The sequence below is a fragment of the Miniopterus schreibersii genome (genome assembly GCF_964146895.1).
Source record: "Miniopterus schreibersii genome assembly, chromosome: 9".
NCBI lineage: Eukaryota > Metazoa > Chordata > Mammalia > Chiroptera > Miniopteridae > Miniopterus > Miniopterus schreibersii.
The window spans coordinates 75,314,345-75,341,473 of NC_138118.1; the positions used below are offsets into that span (position 1 = coordinate 75,314,345).

The 27,129-nt window shown below is 36.8% G+C and overlaps 1 protein-coding gene across 6 annotated transcripts in view; it reads right to left on the reverse strand.

The window, feature by feature from the left end:
• The window catches only part of HIBADH (3-hydroxyisobutyrate dehydrogenase), an 84,532-nt gene that overhangs the window by 49,743 nt on the left and 7,660 nt on the right, over nucleotides 1-27,129 (reverse strand). For all 6 annotated transcript variants that reach the window (XM_081146902.1, XM_081146905.1, XM_081146903.1 and 3 more), the window contains 2 exons: nucleotides 21,061-21,170; nucleotides 18,454-18,575 (listed from right to left, as the gene is read on the reverse strand). In XM_081146902.1, the coding sequence (XP_081003028.1) occupies nucleotides 18,454-18,575; nucleotides 21,061-21,170 (232 nt within the window). The remainder of the gene's footprint in view (nucleotides 1-18,453; nucleotides 18,576-21,060; nucleotides 21,171-27,129) is intronic.

A 27,129-nucleotide genomic window follows, 5' to 3' on the forward strand; every position in this document is an offset into this window, starting at 1 on the left:
ATCACCAATCCATATCAATACGTACGCACTGAGTGAACACTGAAAGGAAAAGCAAAAAGTGTGTCCACTCAGAAGCATGACCAAGACAAAGTGAGTACAACTCAAACTAGACATACAATAACACGATCTGCCCTTCAAGCAAAGGTTAGGTGCAGAGCACCTTAAAAGAATATGAGAAAGTTCCCATCCATCCATTTTAGATCATTCCTGGACTAAGAAGCCCTTCAGAAAGCAGACACCATATCAAAGACATGTGTTCACCTAGGAGTACATACCAATAATAGTCCATCAAATCTGCAGTTTGGGGTCCAGAGAGAGAAAAGTTTATTAAATGCTTTTCTTGGGTCCATTTTAAGGAGGGTTTAAAAGTTAGGAACTTTCAGGAATTTCAGTAGAAAATGCAGAAACGCATGCAACTGATAAATTTTTACCCCAAATTTTATTTCAAATCCTTTACATTTTTATTAGTTTTTTAAAATATGATTAAAATTAAACATGAGAAAGTAAAGTAATGCAAATAAAATTAAATAGCAATTTTTCAAAAGACTAGGGGGCTTTTCTTAAGGGAAGGTTTTCTCTTCCCCTCTCAAAAATGGTTTACATGACAAATTGTAAGTCCCCTGTGTTGGTCCCCTCTTTGTAATTGTGTACATTGTGGTATCAACGTAAAACAAATTCAAAAACACTTAAAATTCAGACATAAGTAAAAGGAAGGATCTCACCTTCACTTTTATTGTCAATGGAGGAAAAAAATTTAAAGAGCTTAAGTTACTATGGGATGTGGAGGAAATAACAGAGAAAAGTCACCTCCATTCCTTAGGGGCTACAATTTCGTCTTGGCAGGGAAGGGGGGAGAGCCAGGTGAAGATGCACATCCACACTGACGTAATCTGTGACGTCAGCGGAAAATAGTGGGAAACAGGAAACAGGGCGCTAAACCACCAACAGCTCATTCCCACAGTACCTTCTCCCAAAACGTATTCCTCATGTGTGACCCTCATATTCACATGACACACACTGCAAACGAAAACAAAGTTAACTCCTTATTTTGAAATTTATATGAAGTTTATTTTGGTGTGGGATGCTCAGCATGGACATCAAAATTACCCTTCTGAAGGTGTTTTTTATCTATTTTTTTTAACTTTACGCCCACATACAATTGATAATACATACAAATTCCCTAGTTCTTTCCCTTAAACGAAACAGAACGGGCAGTCTTCTTTCGGGTCCTTATTTCTTCGCCCTCCTTACTAGGTTCCCATATCACCTCTCCTTCCTGAAAAGTCACGTGCTCACATCAGCGTACTTCCTGAAATACCGCAGTTCACCCTTTTAAAGCCACAACCTCAATCTGCAAAAAACACATCACCTCTTAAAACGGATGTATAGGTAAAGGTTAAGAATTGCTCCTTTTTTTTTTTCTGATGAAGAATCTCATTATTATAGGCTACTTTGGCTGGAAAAGATAACATCACTGAAGTCAGGCAATGCTAAACTTAACCTTCATCCTGTCATAACTGGATGGCCCACCAAAGGTCCTTTCTAACACAAGCAGCAACAGGAAAAGAAAACAAAACCACACAAAAACAAGATCTGGCTGAACGCCAGTGTTCATCGCTATCCAGGAGGACAATTTTCTGACCAGCAATCATGGCTCCCTTGGAGCTTTACCCCAGTAACGGTTAGGGTCAGAATATCCTTTCTTTTTTAAATTTCTTTTTTCCAGGAATTTCTTGCCAATATGCTCTGCCTTTTCTACCCTTTCCTTTCTTGGCAATCCATCTTGTAAGCATTTCTAGAAACAATCTGGTATATAACAAGTTGGAAATCTACAGAATAAGAAAAACAAATGAAAGAAGCTTCCAAAATAACCTGGGCACTGGTACAAGGCCCTTCTTTAGTGCTCTGAGCTGTAACAACGAGAGTATTGGTTTGTTTTTTTCTCTGTTGAATACACCAATATAAGGGGGAAAAAGGCCTCCTCTTCACTCTTTCTAAACTGATGCCAATCATGTCTGAAGCTAGAAATCTAAGAGGATGAAACCAGACATGTCAGACTATCTAAACCCTTGAAATTCTCACTCTTAGAACATGCACAACAGGAGGTGGGAGGGATTCAGTTTGTTTTCCACATATACACTAGTCTTTCCCACTTCAGCATACTTGATCTTTATAAAATTCAGAGAAAAACTGGCAAAGCAAGATGTCATAGCCCTGCCCAGTGTGGCTCAGTTGGCTAGAGCGTCATCCTGTGCATCAGGAGGTTGTGGGTTCAATTCCCGGCTGGGGCACATACCCAGGTTGTAAGTTCAATCCCCAGTCAGGGCAAGTGCGGGAGGCAACCTATCGATATCTCTCTCTCACATTGATGTTTCTCTCTCTCTCTCTCTCCTTCCCTCCCTCTCTCCCTTCTTCTCTAAAGATCAATTTTTTAAAAATGTTATAAACATATTTCTTATAGCCTTCAATGAACCTATGTTTTATAGTTAAGCTATAATTGAGTATTGTTCATTGTTTTTTTTAAAAAACATCATCTGAATTGGGTATGGAAAGAATTTTTCACAGAGAGTTACTTTAAACTATTAAAATACACACACACACAATACTTAAAGACCTTCTGTTAAAAACTATTAAGACAGATTTCTTTTGGTAATATTACTGAAGAATTGTATTTAATGAGAGGGGTTAAAATTATCGACAAGATGAAAATCATCCATTCCTAATACATTATAATTCTTTCAGTAAAACAAATGATAGTTGTAATATCAAATTGGACTAAATACTATGCTTTATTATTATTATTATTATTGAGCAATAAGCTTTGAAACACTGTTAGTGGTAAGTCTTAGTGCCGATTACTATAAACATACTTTAAAAAGTATAAATGCACACTGAGACTCATTGATATTTTGTAAAGGCCAATTTTTGGTATTTAAAAACTTGTTGAAGTATATTTAACTAAAAAAATTACTTTGGGAAATAAACATTTTAAAACACAAGTTAAAAGAGAAAACAAATGTGAAACTGTCCTATGTATACACACTCTGACTACATAGCTAAGTAAGATACCCTTTGGCTCTTTTTAACACCCAAACTTCTAAAAGACCTTCCAAGGAAGTTATTTTAGGAGGTTTGAAACTTGTGGTTTTCACTTCTGTTTCCACATTTTCTTGTCCCTTTTACTTCTGTGGATGATTAAATTCAAGCACATAAAACCAAAAACAAAATTGCTTTAAATTACCTAAGTGGACTCTTTTAGTCAGCTAATAATTTTTTCTATATTTTAATTTTGGAAGAGGGAGTGTCAGTAAATAGCAGTATCAATGGAGCAAGAAAACATATTTTCATTTTTAAATAAAACAAATCAAAGCCCTTTCGTTACTCTATCACCAAAAGAAATCCCAAACTTGAAAGTACTAGTCCTACCATAAAATCCTCTACCTAAAACGCCTTTTCTACATCAGGCAAATTCTTAAAATAACTGCACATTGTCATATCATCCCTTCCTAAATGAGCCTCAACTTCCTCACTAAAAAAATAAGGTCAATCTGCATTTCATGAGGTTGCTATAAAGATTAAATGATTTAAAATACACAAACCACCCGGCACGATCGCCCGATACACCAGAGGTACTTACACATCTTAGTTGCCTTCTTCCAGAAAATTCTGTATTATGAAACTTTTTAAAGGTGGTTAAAGTAAAAGTACTTTGGCTGCACTTATTGATAAGGCTGTGTGCTTTTTTAATGCTTTCCATGCCATTCAGATCGTCAGATGTCCTCCACGGAAGGGGGGAGGCGTGGAGGACAAGCAGCAGACAAAAACCGAAACAGAGAAACAACACTCATGTTGTTGTCCTTACTTTCATTCTCTTAAGTATTTTTTAATAAACTTGACTTTTTATCCCCCTTATTATCTATTTTCCAAAAAAAAAAAAAAATAATACAATTTTTTCTTAGTCTTCCCATTCTTAAGAAGTCAAATTGAAATCTAAGCAGATATCGTATGCCAAAGGATACCTAAACCACAATACGGCGTCTTGGTTGCTGAACATTTCACAGTGTGAGGTCTCTCTCTTTAAATAAGAAGCCTGAAGATACTGACGACTAAGCATTCTCTCAGTTATGCATTATTTCATACCACTAGAAGGCTTCACTTGGTTAGTTTTACATGCAAACACTCTCTCATTCTTTACTCTCAACCCTGCTGTTTTTTATGCTGCAGAATCATCTGATGACTAAACTCTTTGGACCCCAGTTCACTTCCCAACATCCCAAAACTCACCCACCCGCCAAGAGATGCCTGCAGTGTCTGTGTGGAGTTGGAAATGGCATTCCCACGGCGGGGGAATTTACATCAGGTACAGCCAGGCCTGGGGAGCAGTGTGCAACTCCCCCACCCCCACTTTCTTTCCCCACTTCTCCCCTCCTTTTTTTTAATTTAAATTACTCTTTTTAATTTAAAAACTTCCAGATGCTTTATTACCTTGGCAGCTTTACTTTTCCTCTGGATTGACTAAAAGAGTAAGTTTAAACAGTTTTTGTCATGTTAACGTTTCCTTCATTTTTACATATGTATCTGATAACCAGCATCCACAGTGTTGAGTGTGCTGTGACGACGTTGCACTTTACCTGGCTAACTTACATTTGGCACAATTTCATTGCTTTTTTGTAACCTAAATATATGAAAAACAGAACAGTTACTTTATATGCAGTTAAACTGGCTGTTTTCTAATCATTTTGATCAGCAGCTACACACGTGCTCTAAGGGATATAAAAGGATCTGATGCTTGCTACCGATCTCTTCATTATTTTTTGTAGAAAACCATACAATAGTATACAGATAGATATAGTAAGTCATCGCTTCCTTATCTAATATTTACAGAAAAGTACTAAAATTATTTAAATTTAAAATCTAATATTAACAATACTGGAAATCCAAAATGCCAGCTCTTCTTTGAGCCACAGTAACTGTCTCCTATTCAGCCAAGTTACAGTTCTTTTTTTTTTTAGGTATGTGAAAAACAATTAAGTATGATAACTATCTTTAATAACATTTGTAATAAAAGTCATCTCAGAGACCAAAATCCTAATTTTCTAACCAACAAATCTCATTGAATCAAGTATTTTATCTAAAATCGAGTAAGTTAAGCATATTCTATCAACACAGTTTAAGGAATAGCAAAAAAAAAAAGGGGGGGTATGCAAAAACTCCCCAATATATGTAAACCATATAAATCATTAAGATCACATTTCAAATTTTAAAAAAACCCTTCCACCTATGAGACTCCAGAAGTATGAGTACATGGTTTTAAGTTTCAACATTTACTTTCTGCACTACTTTCCCTTCTCATCCCAGCTTCCCCTACACCCCAACATATACATAAGATAGATCATTTAGGCCAGCGGTATTTTGGTACACACTCCCTCCTCCACGTAAACAGACTTGCCTTTTATATGTATGTGGAGGTTCCCATGGCAACACTCACTCACACCAATACTATTTTCAACTGCAATGAGAGAAGCCAAAATCTAAATGCTTCATTACTAAATTACATACACCCAAATGAGTAAGGATTCTTTCCTATTATTTTTTTAATTAAAAAGTAGATTTCTGGAATTTCAGCAAAAAGTCACTTAATAGTATAGAAATAACTAGAAAAATGGAATCATTGTAGGCAATTATATATATGCATATATTACATGAGATTTGCATGTGTTTACTCTTACTGCATAAAACTGATATGCTGAGCTAGGCGGCTTAGTTAATTATAATGGATAGTCAGTGTAATTTTTATTAATCCTGTTGTATCAAATTCTTTTTTTTCTTCCAATGCTGACTACAAAAATCCCTGGTGAGAAATTCTAACAGCACAAGCCAAGAAGCAATTCCTGGACAGCAGGAGGCCATTCCAGAACACAGGCACAATCTATAAAGAGAAACCAATACAGCTTTTTGATGTTAAATAAGTAGAAATATCAGCACACAACAAAGCTAAGAAGCAGACTTTGTTGTATCAAGTTTAAACTAAAATATTCAGGGTTAAATGTCAAGAGTACCTTTGTCTAGACTACTTTCAAATGTGAAATTTTCGTAAATTTTAAAACAAAGTTCTCTCTTTGTAATAATGAAGGTTGTATATATTTAGTTTTAGTACAACACGCATTCTAATCAAGTTATTCAAAATACAGGGAAGAGGAGGGTTGTGTGGGGCATGTGTGTTTAAACACAGGAGCATCAAGGTGGGAGGTCAAACATTTACTTTGAAATCATATACATTTCTTACACAGATTGTGCGCACTAAGAAACCTCTGAGAAGAGGCTAGAGTACAAAATGAGTAACTTTTCATAAAGCTTTTTGATAAATGATCAAAGCTAAGCATTAAGCATCTCTCTGCACGGCGAATACATTTTTTAAAAGGATGAAAATCAATAGAATGTACACCGAACCTTATTTATTCTGACAACGTATCACAGCATTTAGAAAGTTGTATAAAATAATTTATGGGCTTATAAAAATAAACATTAATACGTATTTTAATGAAAAATATCTTACTTTTGTAAAATTTATAAGAACCTTTTTTTTTCCTTTTTTTTTGTTTTTTGTTGCTTTTATGTATCACTTTCTTAAAATGAGTTGATTCAAAAGACTGAAAAGACTCCCTCAAAACCAGTACAGGAAACTGCAAGAATTTACTTTCCCAAAACAGCTTTTAAGACACGAACATGAACCACCTAATGAATCATAGTTAGGTTTGTGAGAAGGACCAACTTGTACCTTTCGGAGATCTTTCCCTCTTTTTAAAAATCCCCATACAGTGAAACCTGCTGACACTTTTTTTTATAAAAGCTGGGGCGGGTGTGTGTGTGTTTGTGTTTGGGGGGGGCATAGAGGGGATTTTTGAAACATTTGTAAGGGTTTTCATAGGCAGGATCCTCTCTGGAGTGTTTAAACAAGTAAAACAGAACAAAATAACCAACTGTTAAATCTTCATTTACTTAAAAAAAATTTTTAAAAAGGCAAAGGCTATCCTCTGCAAACGTTTCAACATTTTAATTTACTTTCATTTCAATATTAACCACCTAAAAGCAAATATTTACAGAGTTCAGGAATCTTTTCAGTTCTTTGGAGACATTTAATCAACTTTGATTTAGATGCATTTTTAAGCGAACTTCAAAAGCAAAATGTAGAAAACGTATTATGACCTCTCGTGAACAAAACAATGTATTTTCAAATTCTCCTTTATCACAAGCAGGTTTGGATGCAATGCCATCTGGTGGCACAGAAAAACTCTTAACTAGGCTTAGGTTTTTAGAAACTCAGCTGTTCTATGAAACTCCAGCCATCCCTTTTGACTACTCTACCCTCCTCCCGAACAAGTTATTCGTCCCAGAGTTTAACAATAAATGATCATTTTTATTTTAAAAATTTAAAATTTTTACACAATTTACTGCAGGTGAAAATTCCTGTGTTTAAATATCAAAAAAAGGAGCAATTTTTTCCCCCCCAAAAACCTAAATTGTCACAAAGCTTTCATTTTTCAAAGATGAAATGTTTCAGAATAGTGGGAAGGCAGGGATGGAGTAACCGAGCTGCTTTGTAAAATTACACTGTATAATTAATTCCATGGTAAGAATGTTTTTATGGTGTGTTTTGGTGACCTTTTATTACCATCAAGTTCACAATGCTGGTGGGCTGCCTTTTAATCCCTCCGCAGACAAAGGCCCTAAATAAACACAGATCCCTTCCTGGGAAAAAGTCCACTCTGGTTAAATGGTAAGGAAATGAGTAAATCATTAGTAATCTTTAAAGCCAAAGCTATAAACTCAAGTTACCTTAAGTTGAAATGAAAGTGTCCTGCAAGAGTTTCAAAGTTCTGTCACAGATAGAAATCTCCAGCTCTTGACTCCAGACTAGGCGCCAGCTGATAAACAAACAATTTAAGTCAAGAGCTGGAGAATTCCCAGCTTTTTCATTTAATGGCTTTGGCCAAGAGTATTTATTGCCTCCAGTTTTATTCTCACTTAGCTCTAAGAGGAAATTTAAACTCATCATTATCTTAAAGCCCCATACGGGTAGCAGTCAGCGCACCTGATAGAGCTCCTCTTACCCAGTACCAGTTTGAGTCTCTACTAGAGGTGATGTAATAACGTAAGCTAATTAACCATAGTTTTAGGTTGACTTTTTAACAGGCTAAATAAATTTTGTTCAATATAGTTTATATTCCCACTTGGGGTAGTAACAATTCCAAAGAGTTTAACTTTACAGTTTTACTCCAAAGTACTAGCTAAAGTGGAAAGGACAGGTAGTCTCTCTTCCTCCCCTGCAACGCTCCCGCCCTGCCCCCCCCTTTGTCCACTGGTCCTTGGTGCTAGAGAGAGCAACTTTTCTGTATAAAATGTACACTATTCCTACAAACTTCAAAATAACCACTGTTGCTGGGTCCACTTCCTAACAGAGCAGTCTGCAAGATTTAAGATGTGCATACCCGATCATGAAAAGCTGTTGATTTTATACGAGCACTAGTAAGAATATAAAAGTACAGTCCAATCACAGATCATGATACTATCAAATATTTCTAAATGCTGTTTTTAAAAGTTACTATTAAAGACTACAGAGCTCAAAGCCACAATTATGCTGTGTCCTTATTACTTTCTCAAAATTATCATTGACTTTTAGGGGAAAAAATCTCATCTCTATGCGGGATTTTAAGTAAAATAATTCTTTTAACTATCTGAATGTTTGCAGATATTTAACAATTACAATAAATCAACTACCCTTCTTCCTCTAGCTGCTTATCTAATAAAAAAATGCTGAAGAAAAATTTTATAGCCTAAGGTAAAGGGTTAATAAAATATGACATTAATGCAGAGAAAAATTCTTTCCCTCCCACTTCTTAAATTTCAGAATGTTTTATAAACCTATCTTGGCTGGAAAAGCCAATTATTTCAGTGTCTGCCAAGACTATTTTTCTACTTTTAATATATGTACACAGTACATTAAAAATGTTGGCCACTTGAGAATAGGTATTAACCACTCATAAGAATTAGGGGAAATGAAATGTAATTAATGATGAAATTATTTGGATGCCTCATATTGTTTCATTTAAAAAAAACACACCTCCCTAAGAGACTGCAATGGAGAAACATGATGACTACACCTAATGGTCAACAACTCAATAAAAAAAAAGATGTCAAATCTTAAAATTCTTAATACTCTTCTAAAAGAGTCCACATCTCTCATGTCGCTGGAAGTAGTTTGAGCTAAATACCAACCAGCCAAAAACCCTCGACCTTCAGAGGTCAAGTTGCAATCACTTCAAGGCAGAAGAGAGAGAAGGTAAGTCGGCTGCCACTTCCCTGGCCATGATGGGAGGGTGAGCGGATGGATGACTGCTATGAAGTGTGCATGTAAATCTAAAGTTCTCACAACCCGAACACCCAAAGTAATGCAAAACAAAACAGAATCGTAGGGCAAATATATACAGAGAAGAATTTAAACTGAGTACATTTTTCATATGCTAACATTATCATACTGTTTTTAAGAAAATCAGGTATCTACAAAGTTGTAAATAAGTCTGATAATGTTTGATCATGATGACAAGGCCCTTGTCAAATTCTTAATTCCATTTCCTCCACCACCGTTTCCCCCCCTCTCCCCCAATCACAAGCAAACAAAATAAAGACATACAACACATAAGGTATACTAGAACTAATTTCACACTGCTTAGGAATCAATAGATGCTAATGAAAAATAAAATTCTATATTAGTAATAACTTCAGATTTATTTACTAAATTGACTTCACCTTATTTAAACACCACCAGGCAGTCATGAACTATGTCACCAGACCCAATTGTGTCTGGTCTGACTTACATCCTGAATGGCAATTAAAGGACATTAAAAATACCCTGGGATTACTCAGGCAGGACCCCTGCCTTACCCCTGCACTTTCCAACATAAGCATGTGAAGAGAACACAGTGTCCCTCCACCACAGGACAGAGCCTGGCAAGAGCAACCCTGGTAATGGTTACTTGACTGGAAATTGCAATGCAATTAAAATCTCGCCTGCAAATTTGGAGATGAGGGAATCTGCAAACTGTAAGGAAGTAAATTCTTAGAAATAAACTAGGTTGCTGTTAGCAATAAGACGACGACTAACAATAAATGACAGCAATAATACAAAACCTAAGTGAAGTGATTGCCTGGCCTTCTCTAACCCAGTCTCCTATTTTCTTAGTAGACAAATGATTCAAGCTGCCTCAACCATGTTATCTTGGGCAGTGAGTCAGCAGTCTTCCCTAAATGTGTTAAGAACCCATTAACACGTTATATAGGGACTCTTGTCCATGGCTCTGTTGTAAGGGAGTCTTAGGCATGCCAAAGAATGTAAAAGAGGTTTTTATGGGCACCTCTTCTCTGGGACTGATTTCAAAGAAATCTTTGTAATTTATTTACCAAACATTTCTGAACTACTTGTGCAAACTGGAGAAAATCTCAGGCAAAAGGTATCCTCCAGAGACCAAAAGGATACCTAATGGATACAGGGCAGTAAGTCCAGCATGCCTCTTTTTATTGCACCCTGCTTTATTGTGCTCCACAAATATTGCGGTTTTTTTTTAACAAATTGAAGGCAAGACCCTCCACCAGCAAAAAGATAATGACTCGCTTTATGGTGGTGGTCTGGGGCCGAGCCTGTAATATCTCCACGGTATGCCTGTGAAATTATGGATAAATGTAAATGGCTAATATATTTAACTCATTTCTGTTATGTCAGTATTGATGAGTCTTATGTCATTTTTAAGGAAATGAATTTGCCCATCAAACAAAGATAAAGAAAATTTTAATTATTTCAGTTACTAAAGCCTTATTTATTTTTTAATTACAGTTTACATTCCATATTATTTTGTATTAGTTTCACATATACAGCATAGTGGTTAGACAATCACATACCTTATAAAGTGTTCTCCCCAGTATTTCCAGTACCCACCTGGCACCATGCATAATTACTACAATATTACTGACTATATCCCCTCTGCTGTACTTTACATCCCCGTGACGATCTTGTAACTACCGATCTGTGCTTCTCAATCCCTTCACCTCTTTCACGCAGTCCCTGGCCCTCTGGAACCATCAGTCTCTTCTCTGTCTCTATAAGTCTGTTTCTGTTTTGTTTGTTTGTTTGTTTATATTATTCTTCACCTACTAAAGAAATCTTATGATATTTGTCTTTCACTAAAGCTTTAAATACCACCAGGTTAGACCAACGAGAGGCTTATTTTATTTAGATTAATTCAAGTTTCTCATACAAAAATCAATGCCACAAAGTAATTTCAAATTTTATAACAACAGAAGTTGATAACTTAAAAAGAACTAAAAAATCATCACAGTAGTAAAACTCTTTAAAGGAAAGAAACCATGAAAATGAATTATATTAATCATGTTAGATCAACTTACTTCAAAACATTAAAAAATGAAATCGGACTGAGGAAGGACTAGAGTGTATGAGTAAACAGCATGCACAGTGCTACTTTGTAACCAAGCAGCTTATGGGAGCATCAAAGACCTATTGTGACAGCCCTTCCCCCTCCACACATTATAAACCACAGCACATTCGGTTATGAAATTTGCTAAAAGAATTTGCTTTTGGACAGAAATAGCAATGTTTCAGCCCAAAGCCAAGTAAAAGTGCCAAGTTATAAACCTCTCTAAGAAAATGTTTTAATGGAAATGCCAACAGACCCTTAACTATAATGGTGTTAGGTGCCAAAATATAAATAATTTTTGTTTTTGTGGTCCCTTTACCATAAATTAGATACAGATCTAGTGGAAAAACAGTAGGTATCCGTTTGGTGAGCAGTAAAGGCCAGGACTGCACACTTGATTTTAAAAACAACAATGGGAGTCTATGTGTGGCTCTCATTGAAGAATTTAGCAAGCAAGTCTAGCGCTCTAGGAGAAACTCCTTCCTAGGCTTTGTGCATACTACTCCCCATTGTAAGAACACCTCAATCAAATCACTAAACTGCAACCCTGCCAAGCAGAGTATAAAATCTGGTTTCCTGGTAGGGAACTGTTACACAAACACATACACACCAGCTCAATTATTTAATTTTGACACCAAACCCGAGCTGGAGCGCTCCAGCTCGGCAGATCAATAAGGCTGCTGCACAGACAGCCTTGGGCCAACTGCAAGTGCCACTTCACAGTCACCTCAACTCAAGGTCTGCAAATCTACGATGTATCAGGCAATCAGTGAGTTTATTCTCCAATTATTCAAGCACAGTTAAGTGCTGTAATTATGCTCTGAGAGCAGACGGAACAGTATGGTCATTAGTCACAAACAATAGTTTTTAATTTGCTTTATGTCTAGCATTCATTACACAAGAGAGCTGATCAAATTCAAACTAGCTCTGTGGTAACAGGCCCATATTTAAAAAACACCACTGCATGTATACAAAACGGTACAACTCAACAACACTTGACATGAGAGAATGGTTAAAGGATGTAATTTACACAAGACAGAACTAAATTAGGACATCACACTTATGAGCCCAGTGTCATGGGATCGCTTACAAAAATCCCAGGCAGCTTTACTTTAAAAACCGCAAACTGTTCAACAAAGGCATGATTTTAAACACATAAGGGGTCAATTTATAGGTGATTCAATTTAACAAACTCTGCTATGCCCTGGTGATACGGAGATGAATGTTTCACAAACATACTACCTGTTCCATGTCTCAGAGCCCTGACAGAGTAGCTCCTTCCTTCCCCTGGCCCTGTGCATTCGCATCTCTGCTTAAATGTTGCTTCCCAACTCTATGTAGAAAAAGAGTCTCCCCTTAATTTCTGTCTCCTTAACGGTTTACTCTGCCTTTTTTGCCTTCATAGCACTTATCTCTGAAATTATTTTTGTTTATTTGTTTATTCTATTTCTACTAAATCATAAGTGCCACGAGGTAAGACTTGGAATATCCTTAAAGCCGCAAGTCCAGTGCCTAGAACATATGTAGCACATACCAAGTACTCAATAAATGTTCACTGCATAAACTGAAGAATGAAACATGCCTCTTGCAAGCAAGGCACTGTCAAGCAAAACAGAGATAAGAGTGTATAATCAGAAAACAGTAAATAGTCTTGTAAGAACTGTATAAATACAATCACTTTAAGTACAAGACATATCAGGAAAGAAAAAGTGAAAACCTTCATTTTTAGAGTTCCTTTATCTCTCTAAAAATTTCAGGCTCTCCCTAATATCCAAGTGAACCAAATGTGATAAGAGAATTATATGAATTAATCAACTGCCATTCTTTCTTGCCTAAAGAATATTTACTAAAGGACTGTCAAATCTAACTCCAGATTCCATTGGCTCCCCTCAAATATCTATCTCCTATGAGATTTCTAGTTGACCTTTACCATAGACTTTTGAATTCAGAACTAAAAATCCTTCTGTTGCCCTGGACTCAGCTGTGTAAATCAAATCTGGTGTTACTCCCTCCCTTTAAATATCCATAAAGGCGAATATAAGCTAAAAGTCAAAATAAGTCTTAATAGCCACCCCAGGTAGGACAAAGACAGTGTTTCTCTATGCTGCCTAGCATGCTGCTGTGACCACAGTTAATGAAGCATCATTCCCTTTTGGTTGTTAAGTATTGGGAATACCGCCAAACTGCATTATTTTGCACTCTGTAAATATTCTCAAATCATTTTATTAGTATATTTTCCTAAATTCTAAACTTCTAATGTAAGGACTTCCTCTTTAAGTTGTTCTGAATATTTATTTATTCTACTTCTTTTATCCCAACCTCACCACTTTGATCACAATCACACTTCCCAATAGCATCTAATAATAAAATATAACATTTTAAACACAGTAAATACTACCTGACTGATGAAAGAATGGAGAGGCAGTTACTTAGTTTAACTTGAGAGAGAAGTCAATAATCTGAAGATAACCTGGAGAACAGCTTGGAAAGGAGAAATAACTTCAGGAAGGCTTAAAATATTTAACATTAACCTTGAATTTAAAAAATAGAAGAGTCTTGCCTGGCCAGGCATGGCTCAGCATTTGAGCATCGACCTAGGATCCAGAAGATCGTGCTTTGATTCCCGGTCACGGCACATGCCCGGGTTGCGGGCTAGATCCCCAGTTGGGGGCGTGCAGGAAGCAGCTGATCAATGACTCTCATCGATTGTTTCTGTCTCTCTCTCTCTCCCTCTCCCTTCCTCTCTCTGAAATCAATAAAGATATATTTAAAAAAAATAGAAGAGTCTTGATCCAATCAACCATACTTTATTAAATGCCCACTGGAAAATACACACTGGAGGTAGAAGTGAACAAAACATGCTCTCTACCCTCTTCGGAGTCTAGTGGAAGAAACAGGCATAACCCAGTACCCTTGCAAAGGCACAGATACCACACTAAGGGAGCACAGAAGGACATGGAAAATAGCCTCGTTCTTGCTATATAAAACAGTCCTTTCATCCACCTGCTTTCAGATATAATCCTGTTCAACTCCAAGTCCTCAAACCTCAGAACAGATCCTGACCCAGTGAAAAGCACACATGTTAGAGACATGTCCAAATATCACTTTACTTTCTCTTTTCCAACAGGTTTATCTGGTTAACCAGCCAGCTGGACAAAAAACAAAACAAAACACCTCTGGTTCTATCCCAACCCATCAGTAGAACAAAAGACTCCTGACAGCCAGTTAATAAACACTCCAGGATGGGGCTAACACAACAGGACCGATCTGATCTATCCAGGGTTCTGCAGGTTCTAATTTGACAGCATCTAAACCATTTCTTCTCAAGTGACTCTGGGGAAGAAATGTTCACCCTCTTCCATGTTAGAAGCCAACCTCTGAGGGTTGGAAAAGAAGGCAACTGCCACACACACACACACACACACACACACACACACACACACACACCCATGGCTTTCACTCCATGGCAGTGCCTGTCAGCTAGCAAGACAGAAGACTGAGAACCAGCCTGGGGAAGATAAAATTGTAGAAATCAGGTCAACAATAGGCAACTACTATGAAAAAGAGAGAAGGCAACCACAGAATGGGACTGAAGGGATAGTCTGGCAAAGGTCGGAAAACCTTCTGTTGAGCTGGGAAAGCGGGATTCTACTTCTAGATCTGCTATCAAGCTGGAGAGCCCTGGGCAAGTGACTTAATTTCTTTGGACCTCAATTTGTCATCTACAAAATAACAGAGTCAAATTAAATTATTGCCAAAGTCCCTTCTAATAATAAAACCCAATTCTAAAAGCACAAGAAACACTTAAAAGCTAAACATACTATTTAACCCCAACCGTCCATGAGAATACCAAAATGACGTTTACTAAATTTTTGCCATCTACCAAGATTTAGTAAGATCAGGAAAAGTATCTCACATCAGTTCACCAGGGTATCTCCTTAGGTAACACATAAACATTCTCCTTTGTAATCAGAAATATAGAGACATAAGTCAGGTGCCTGTTTATAGCAGACATACCTGTTTTCTGAACTAGCTTAATAATAAAATATTTGAGCAACTTAGCTTTGGCATTAAAGTCAGCCTTTACGCTAAGTGTGTTACAATAACTCTCCTTCCAAAAGGGTTTATATAACACTTAAACTAAATAAGTACAGGTAGCACACTAATTGATACAATAAGTAACAAAACTTCGGCATAATCACGGGAATATCAACCACATTGGCTCCATCAGTTATCTACTGCTACCTAACACTTGCCCCAAAACTTAGTGGCTTTATTTGTTCACAATTCTGTGGGTGAGCAATCTGGACTATCACAGCTGGGCAGTTCCCTGCTGGTCAGGCCTGAGGTCACTAAGTAGGCGCAGTCATCTGGGAACTTGACTCAGGCTGGGTGGTCAAGATGGCCTCACTCACGTGCTTGGTGGTCAGCCTTGTCTCCAGCAGGCTGGCCCAGGCTTCTCTAGCAGCAGTGGAGGAGTTCCCAGCATCAAGAGAGGGCGAGACTCCATGTACAAAGTGCTTCTGAAGTCTATCCCTGTGTAAAATTTGCTAACATACCACTGGCCAAAGTGAGTCAGATGGCTAAGCCCATGAGGGGTAGAGAGAAAGGGATAATATGGGGGAACATCTTAAGGTTTTATTCAAATTACCTGAAACATTCCGTGTTTCAAGGTTGATGAGTATGGAACTTCTATGAAATTGCGGGCCTATCATGGGTATCTACGCCATGCTTTTACCCAGGTCCCCCTTCCTTAATTTTATTTAGTTAAAATGTAATGACTTTTTAAATCAGCCTATTTAACTTACAGAAAATGTCCTCTATTTTATTTTAACTGAGAAAGTGGAGCCATTTACAAGCTATCAAATTAAAAATATAAAAATAACTATGAGAAGATAAGTAGAAGCTTCTGTTACAAATTACATAATGACCATGTGTCAGACAATAAATTATCACAAACCATCTCTACACAAAACTTTCAATCTATAAAATGGTTCAGCTTCAAGTATATGCACTATTATAAACTAGCATTTTTTGCACCTTAAAACTACAAACTAGGGTTTAAGAATGGCTTAATAGGAACAAAAGAGTAATTTCAAAGTTTTATCACATAGAAGATTCTATTTTAAAAGTTAAAATAACATTTAAAAATCAAATTGGTACTATTCATTATAAAATGATAATTTTAGGCTATACTCTCAAAGCAAAAAAAGATCAACAGCAAGATCAATTTTCAAATTCAATTACAGAACCAAAGAAGAACTGTTCAGTTTAGCAACACCATGTTTAAAGTTGGTTATTAGTATTTTGTGATCAAAGTGCCTACACCACTATTAACCAATGTCACTCCAATAAATTTAATTTAAAAATTTAATTAAAAATAAAAATTAAGAAAATAAAAATCATACAATAAAAAAAAAAGTGCCTATGTCACATTGTAAATCTTTACACCTAAATCTCACTTAACCAAATCCATATAGTAATCAAAGGGGCTAACAATTATTTATACCTCCACCTATATTTACAAGACACCTTTCTTTACGAGACCATTAGGTTCTTTATGAAAAAACAGAAACTGATTTAAATTATTTTGTTATTTCTTAATTCCAAAGCCTACAATCAAGTTTAATATAATTGGAATACAAATGCTATTCCACTGTCTACTGCTATACCATTATAATTACATATATGTGTGTATATACATGTGTGTCTGTCTGTATGTATACATATGATATTTAATTATACAATAATTTTGGAAAATTTTGAAATTATGGAAAATCATAATACCCACAATCCTGCCATTCCAAAATACCCAGATAGTCACTATTAATATTTGATATAATAATCAGCTTTGAGAATTTTATTAGTGGGTCTCCTTGTTCTGATTGAGATATGATTTTTAAATAAGTTAATGTGATGAAATACATTTATAGATTTTCTAATATTAAGCCATCTGTGCGTATACCAGATAAACCAAACTTGATTGTAGAGGTTGATCTCCCTTATGCATGGTTAAATTCAGTTTCCTGGTATACTTTTTAAAGTTTTTACTTCTATATTCATGACCGATATAGACCTATCATTTTTCTCTCATAATGTTTCCGTCTGGTTTAAGTATCAGAGTTGTACAGGTCTTGCAGAATTAGTTGGAAAGCATATGCTCTTTTTCTAGTGTCTGAAAAAATTTGTTTAAAACTGAGATGATCTGCTCCTTGAAATTTTGGTAACATTCATCTATAAAATCATCTGGGCCTAATGTTTTCCATATGAAATTATGTCTTCCTTTTGTTCTTTTTCTTCAACTTCTTTAAGAGTTATACGATTATTCAAGCTAATTATTTCTTAAATCCATTCCGAAAAGTTAAATTTTCCAGGAACTGATCTATCCCTACCGCAGCAATTTGGACCAAAAATTTATAACTTTTCAAAGTTGTGATATCCTTTTATCTTAATTTAGAGTAAGCAATGTATTTTGAGAGCACTAAATAACACAAGTCATTTTGTTTTGTTTTTATTTTTAATGAGGGAATTGAGAATCCCTGTAATAGGTCTAAAAATAACTGGATATATCTTGGGCACCACAAAACCTTAATCACTACTTCTTTAAAATTTATTTATTTTTAAATATATCTTTTTATTGATTTCAGAGAGATGAAGGGAGAGGGGGAGAGAGAGATAGAAACATCAACGATGAGAGAGAGTCATTGATCAGCTGCCTCCTGCACGCCCTCAACTGGGGATCGAGCCCACAACCTGGGCATGTGCCCTGACTGGGAATCGAACCGCAATCTCCTGGATCCTAGCTCAATGCTCAACCACTGAGCCCTGCCCTGCTGGGCTTTAATTTATTTTTTATTGTTGACAGTATTACAGATGTCCTCCATCCCCTCTTTGGCCCCCTCCACCCAGCTTAATTGCTACTTCTGACAAGTAAAAATAGGTGTGCATGTATTTTAATACCACTTACCACCAGAAACAGGGGCATCCATGAAAACTGCTCCCATTTTCTCAACTTCTTTGGCCAATTCTTTTGAAACCGAAGGATCAATAGTACTGGAATCTATTAATAGTGAGCCTTTCTTCACTTTTCTAAGTAAACAAATACAAAGATAGTTTTTTTAAAAACTATACTTTAAAAAATATAGTTTGCAATGCTGAATACACACTTCATGCAACTACCTATAGAATCAGAATCTGCTAAAAAGCTGCCAGATATCAAGGTCATCTTTGGCTTAGTATTAAAAGAATTATCAAAAGTGGTTCAAAATCTCAAATTAATTTTCAGATCAATTATAGCTCAAAGTAAACCTCAACTCTTTCAAACAAACCAAAATAGTCTAATAAACTATATGGTATAAATTCTGGTTTTAGATTAAATACACATTAACCATAATAATATAGGTAAGCTAAGATTTAAGCAATTTAAAATATCTATTAACTTTGAAAGAGGTATTTGGTAGGATTTAAATTTTTGTTTTTAAAGTAGCTGGGTCTCTTTTAAAAGTAACTGATTTGTCTTCAAACAGCCATATTGCAATTTTCACATATCCATGTTATTTCCCTAGGTAGAATAAATGTAAGCAATTTGAAATTTAGCCTTTTGCTTCAGGATGGTATATTCTTTAATAACTGTAACTTTTTAAAGACAAAATAAAATACCTAACAGGCAGAAAGGGAAATATAGGACTGAACCTGGAAAACTCACAGAGTCTTTTTGTTCTTTATGGTAAATTTACGTACATACTTTAGTAAAAGGGGGAAGCAGCCTTTTCATGTATCATATTTTACACCAGTATTTAAATGGCATTCTTATAGTAAAACATTTTTGTTTGTACTGTAAGTGAAGACTATATACCTAGATACTTCCCTTATAATCTATAATATAACTGGCTAGGAAACTCTGACCTAAATTATAATTTATTTAAAGGCCTACGGTTAACCTTTCATTCAAACTTCCCAAAGTTCTTGCTACAGACAAACTAACCCAGAAGACATTTAATCAGAATTATGCCTGGAAAATTAGAATTGAATAAATATAAATATTGAAGGGATAAATAATCATTTCTAAATACTAAAGAATAGAAAAGAAAAGCCTTCCTATAGGGAAAAACACACAAAAAATGCTTATAACAATTTTAGACATATGAATTGATCTGGTCCAAATGCAGTAATTGTGTATACTCCACAGGAAAATAAAACAGTATACTCTAATACAGATCACCTCAATATGTAGAGTTTCATTTATGCAACATAAAAAATAAGAATTAATTTTACCAGTCATCTGTGATATTGATATTTTTTAAGATCTTAAATCTTTAAGAAGTGGGAAATCATCTCAAAAATGACACATGCTCTGCATGCATATGGAGAAATGATCCAGACCCAGAAGAAAATGAAGAACTACCCATGAGAAGCAAATTATAGTTCAATGTGAAGCCAAACTCTTTCAAAGCACTCCCCAGATAAGACTGCTCTGGTAGATGGCCACCATATTCCTTAGTAAAGGATATTAATAAATGTAGAATTTGTCCCCACACAAGTTTTTAGTAACTTCTCCCTGAGAGGGAAAGCAGGGCCATAATTGGAACAGACTAGGTAATGAGACAGCAAGGTCGCCTCAGGACCACACACACTGTGGGCCTGAGGGCTCCATCCAAAATGAGTGTCTTTCAACCTCCCCTGAATCTAAACATTTATCTTATCAGTTTTCTGCCTAATATCCAAGTGTTCCAAATGTCTTTTGCTTCCAAGTTTGTTAGTTTTCCAAAGCAATTCAATTCCCAAAAACTTCAAATTTCATATTATAGCTTCATGAAATTAAACCCTTTCTTTTTAGCCCTTCATGGGTCTTTCAGGGCCTACCAGTTTGTTCTGCCTCTTGGCTGAAATTCAACAACAAAACAAGTTAGGAACAGAAATCAGTAAGACCAGCAAACTAAATTGGGAATTCAACCACTGTCCTAATGTAACCACAAGGGTTTGGCAATAGGCAGCAATTAACCAAAAGGTTCTCAGAGCCGGGGAAGCTAGGCACTGGCTAGGAAACTCTGACCTAAGTTATATTTTATTTAAAGAGCAACTGCTAACCTTTAATTCCAACTCCTCAAAGTTCTTACTGCAGATGTACTAACCCAGAGGACATACAATAACTTTTTATTATGTAATAAAATGTTAAATAATGGTGTTCTTTCCAATGTTTGGTTTTATTTTTCATAGAAACCTTTTCCTGAATTTCTATAAACCATATTATGCTTGTAACATTTGTGCAGTTTAACATGCAAGTTTTAAAAGTCTCTTAAACATGTTACCAATGAAAGCATAAGTTTAATGCAAGAGTTAAAGGAAAGAAATAGAAAAAAGAAAAAAAAAGTATTCCCAAAAGTCACATACTTGACTTCAGTGAAAAAACAAACCCTTTACAACGAGAGAGAAACCACACCATTCACTTTTAAGAAATAAGAAAACAGTATGGAAAGTTTTAACAAACATAACTGTAATTTCTTAATAGTTCCAACAAATGTGAAATTCATGAACTATCATAATGAGAAAATATCCCCAGTTGAGAAATACATACTTTAGAATTCCATTTGCTCCAGAATAAGCTTCTATTGCATTCATACTGGTGGGCAACATGGTAATAATTCTGTCAGCTTTTTCAGCTACATCTGCTGGGGAAGACACAACCTTTAAAAAAAATTTAAAAGGCACATATAAATTAAAATGTAAGCAGTTTCTAGAGCACACATAGGATCCACTTTTTACGCATGCCGATAACAGTGACCATGACTAAAACTCATCCTTGTTTCCAAATGACAAAAAAAAAAAAGCTTACTGCCTAAAATAGAGTCCTTTCCTTACACACATACAGATGCAGTTTGTATGGAATCAAATCTACTGTTTATTTTAAAAAGTGTGAAGTGAGTTGAGGGGAAAGGGCAAAACCCAACAGTCCTGGGAACAGACACACTTCTCATGGATTCCTCCAACTTGGATTCTCAAGCAGCATACTTTTTGGTAGATGCTTTGACTAAGAAAAACATTCTAGTACAACAGGGGCTGGTAACCAAACTACAGGATTCATCAGTGATTTCCATGGGCAGCAAAATCTCCTAGTAAAAGGATCAAGGCCTGATCCTCCAGAATCTATTTTCAGAAGAAAAAAATTCAGCCTGTTTCAGAAAAGAAAAGGTCAGGACAGGGACTTGAGCACTTCCTGCGCTGACTATGAGGACCACCATGAAGGCTGAGAGCGCAAGCTATCAGGACTCACGGGCTCCTGTGGAAACTATACACACGAGAGAGGCCTACAAACAGGCATCAAGGCATGCTCTCATTCCAACCCTCATTTCTGCTTCCATGATGACCGTGAACATGCTGGGAAGTTGCTCTATGCGTCCTGTGTGCCTGCGTGGGTGTACACACCCTCACACACATCTGCCAACCCTGTGCTCTCTCTTACGTACATTTTGATTCCCCTGCCTAGCCACCCAGCAACCAAAGGAGTCAGAAGAGCCCAGCAGCTCACTCCTTGACTCAAACTCTCTTTTAACAGAAAGAATCCATCACCCCAACTGTCACAAAAGCTCCTGTGAAGCCGTATCTCTCTTTAGAAAAAGACAGAAGATTATCAGGAGGATAAATGAAGATTTCTCCTTAGAATGACTGACATATGTATTAGAAATTGACAGATTTCTACTAGAAAATATGAAGTAACATGTAAGCATCTTAGGAACAGAAAAGCCTCTGCTTTTCACGTGGTGAAAATATACGGAACATTTTCTTGTCTTTGATGCACAGCTGATGAAAGCGAATGGGAAGCCAACACAGTGTGTACCCAAAATATTATGAGCTAGAAGTAACTACAATTCAATTTTCCATAACAGATTATCACCTTCTAAATCAAGTTCTAGATAAATGAGGTTTTAACATAAGTTTCTTAAGTGATACTTTAAAATTTCACACACTCAAGTATTCCAGCACTTTGTGTATTAACACTAAATAATAACATTGAACATCTCAGACCCTAAAACAATGAAAACAAAATATATTCTCTCTTTCAATGTTTCATTCTAAAGGCAACATAGCATTTTAGAGTCTACGATGCAGCATATTCAACTTGTATATTTTAATATGTCATGGTGATTTGCCACAAATAATTCTGAAAAAATTTTTTTACCATCAATTACAAAGAAATAGTTAAGTTGCTCTAGCCAGTGTGGCTCAGTTGGTTGGGCATCCTGTGCACTGAAAGGTTGCCTGTTTATGATTCCCAGTCAGGGAACATGCCCAGGTTGTGGGCTCGATCCCCAGTAGGGGGCGTGCAGAAGGTAGCAGATCCATGTTTCACTCTCACGTCAATGTTTTTCTCTCTCTTTCCCTCTCCGTTCCTCTCTCTCTAAAAGTCAATAAAAAAAATCTTTAAAAAAAAAAACTTAGGCTAAATGCAAACCCTTCCTACACCCAAATAAATACTGAGATTCAAAGAGAGACAACTATTTCCTGGCAAACAGTTCAAGTTTTCTCAAGAAAAACACAACTCAGTAAAATGAAGAAATAAGAAAAGGAAAAGTTGTCGGAGTCATAGTTCTCTACTCCTGGACTGTATTGAGAATAAGGGTTACACAGAGAGCCCCATCTGTTCATTCCTACTTAAATGAAGCAATAAACACAATGCAAAACAATGGCATACCTTTCAGGGCCCTTCCTTCTATGGCAAATCTTCCAGGGACTGCAGTAAGCCTTGAGGTCTAAGAGTCAATTTCAGACTTTCTCTTGGGAATTGAGAAAGGCTCTTCCATTGACGGAAATTCAATTCCATCTAGATAACTCCTTGAGAGGTGCCCTCAGGGGCACCAACAATTGGCTCACAGACCTAAGGATACCTCACACCTCCAAGGTTCTCATGCCAATGAACTGGCAGTGCCAATTCATGCAACTGCCAAGTGCATGGGGTGGCCAATCAGCCCCCTGCATCCCTAGCATCTGCTTCTTGGGATGCTTGGGTTGCCAGAGGACCGCTAACCCCTCAATTACACAGGAAAGTAGTGTCAAAGCTCACAGGTCCGGAAAAAACACGCAATGATGGTGATAGCTGGAATGTCACCACTGTACTGGCCACATCGGCGCTATAGCTAATGACTAGATGTATTTGGTACATTATAATAAGTTTCTAATTTATACTACAGAAGGCATGTTTATTAGACAGATAGACAGACATGTGTGTCCAGCTATTCACATCATCTTGCCTTCCATGTGATGACTTCAAGAGTCTGAAATAATTGACTGACAAAATTTGGCCACTGCTCAAAACTGGGAGGAAAAAAACAAACCTTGTTGCCCGTCTGACAGTAACCACAAAAGCCTTTAGGAGCCAAACTAATTAGAGTCCCTTCAATTACATTTGCTAATTGAATGGATAAGCAAAGACAGCATGGATCAGTGAAAGGAACACTAATTTGGGAAGCCAGACACCCAGGCTTAGTTACAGCTCAACCACTAAAGTTACATGTGATTTTGTGCAAATTACTTAACCTCTCTGGCCTTGGTTTCTGAATCTACAAAAGAAGAAGAGTGATTTGGGTGATCTTTAAGGGTTTCTATCTCCAAAGTAGAAAGGATACGTAGGCAAAGAGACTTTTCATATTTAGAAACTTTAAGTTCTAGGAAGGTACAGCCTCTGTAAAAAAAGAGGGGGGGCTGATGGGATAGGAAGCATCTGCAATGACTCAGAACAAACGTATAGCATTAGCAGGACTCTGCCGCACTGCCGCATCTGTGGACAGTCGCTGAGCTGGCGGACCTGGGCTGTGGCTATGCTCTAATTGGCATGGCCATCCCAGAACAATCTCCGGCTCACTCCAACGGCCTCATTCGTATGCTGTTATGAATTAGGATGCCTCTACTTTTCCACTATCTCAATTCTGACTACAGGAGATTTGTTCCCTTGTGTATCATGATATCTACAGTCTTTCCAAGTTTTTGTAGCCAATGTCTCTGGATTTAGATTCATCTACATGCTAGTACACATCACTGGCAGGTGTGCAGTACAGGGTAGAAGACTAGATAAACTAAAGACAAAACCTGCTTTGCGGGGTGAAGGGAAGAAGGAAGAATGGGGATATCAGGCCCTGGGTTAATCGGAAGGATTACCTTTATGCATATCCACTGGAAGGAAACAACTGTTAACTAGTTGCTTTATGTAAAGAGAAAAATCTCGCTCTCTCTTCTAGACAAAACAGTCACATGAGTCAAGCTCAGCACTACTTCCAAGTAAGTGGGTAAGAGAAACTGGCAAAGAAATGATGAACATGACGACCTTGGTTAAACTTGGCACTTGGTGTTTTTTAATCTTTCCAAGTAGAAAAGCATGCTGTTAGTTCAAAATCACACTATGCTTAAAACACTGACAAAAACGGTTTGTGCCTACATCTTGAAACATTTGGTCAACAGTGATGGAGCCCACTCAGCAAGACGCTTTTAAAGTTCTCATTTAACAAGACCTGAGTGGATGCCAGATTAGATCCTAGGAGAATTACTTAACCAGACATGTTCAGCCTTACAATCCACGAACAATAGGATGCTTTCCAAGTTCTTAAAGAGAAAACAAAAGAGAATCCAATTAAGCCTAGTTCAACCAGAAAACTCAACAGAAGTGGTGCAAGACTTTTGGCATACATCAGTGGCATCTCCAAGGAAATTCCTAGACAATGAAAATAAAAATGAAGCACAAGTCACGTGCCCCTGATGCTAACACTTATAAAGTGAAATCTGTATCTCCTGCAAAATCAAAGTGACCCAGAAGGGATGGTGCAGAATATATTCCTAAGCAGGGATACTGTCAAATCACTCTCTCCTAGTTTGGTTTTAATTTTTATCATCATTCTTTCATTTTAAAATTTGTCTACAGTTTTCTTCCAAAGCCCTCTGACTCAAAGGCTCAGCCAAGACAGTGGTATGTTTCTCTGTGTGGTGCTGGGGAGTGAAGATTTGGGAGAAATGTGTTACAGACACAGCAATATTCGTAACAGTAGTAATATCCCACACTTCCTATGTGCCAGGTTCTCTACAACTAGGAGGAAGGTACAATTACTATCCCCATTTTAGACAGTGAGAAAATTTAAGCAGAGAAGAAGTTAAAAAATTTGTCTGAAGTCACACAGCCAGCACATAGAAAGCTGAGATGTGAATCCAGGCAGTCTGGTCCCACAGCTTATGTTTTTAAACCACTACATTCACAATTTATTGATTCATGATTTCTAATATACAAAGGCCTACTAACAGTTGTCATGGGTTATATTTTCAGAAAAGATGCTGAAAGTTGAAATGATGCATTGTACATTAAACCTGAGTTCCCAACAGAAATAAGGGTATAATAAAGAGATTCTGAAAGACAAATACACACAATTTCTATGGAAATGACCACAAATAACATTTAATCAATTATAAATGCCCTAATAGAATAGGCTGACATTTAAAGGCATAAACAAGCTGGTTAAACAGTGATGTAAAACATATTTAACATGTCAAAGGTTTGATTCCCTTCAGAACCCATGGAGTATTTTCACCACGAGGTAGAGGTTGGAAAAACCCTGGTTGGAACATTCCAAGGTATTTCTTCAACTGGATCAGCAGGTGCCCATCTTGCCCCTTGAGGGGAGGGAGGATCCTGCCCACAGAAAGCAGAGCCAAGAGGCAGACAGAAAGGTCCCTGACTACAGCTGTGCCCAAAATTCGGCTGTGTCTGGGGCGAGACCACTCCCCAACTCTTAGTGAGATGACACAATAAATCCCCAGTTTTTGCTTTAAAAAAAAAAAAGAAAAAAGAAATAGCACTTCTTCAAGGAGACGTCCAAAGATCTTTAGAACCAGTCGACTGCTTCTGACCCAGATATGCCTATTTTGGTACTTTTCTTCCCTGCAAATTTCCCACTAAAAATACAGTAGAGTCCAGCCGTAGTGGCTCAGCGGTTGAGCATCAACCTACAATCCAGGCAATCTCCGTTCAATTCCTTGGTCAGGGCATATGTCTGGGTTGGGGGCTCGATCCCCAGTAGGGGGCGTGCAGGAGGCAGCAGGTCAATGATTATCTCATCATTGATGTTTCTCTCTCTCCCTCTCCCTTCCTCTCTGAAATCAATAGACATATTTTATTGAAAAACAACAACAACAAAAACCCACCACAGTAGACATCAGAAATCAACTAGCCAGCAATTCTGTAATCTTTGGTGGGGAAAAACCCTCTTTTCTTGGGGTGCTGTTTTGTCAGCTTCACTTGACATAGTAACATTGTGGGAAGAAGGGGATACTTGTCCTTAAAATGTTAGAGTCAACTCAGATATGTTCTGATTTCTAAACCGTAATCCCCTCATTGCACCACTGTGCACAATGACAAGAAGTTTCAAGGTTTTCACCTACAGTTTTCTCACATCCTTAGTCTTGTCTTTGCCTTGTAGTAGAATGAAACTCATATTTTCTTTTACCCAAAAAATTTTAAAACAAAATATAACTATGAAATAACAGTGACATTTTACTATATCAGAATGTATTCATCCAAATTAATGGGACCTTTTGAAGTAGTGCTCTTAGGAGAGCACACGTGTTCAAATGACACTGTCACTGTTCAGAACGTTTTGCAAGCTGCTAG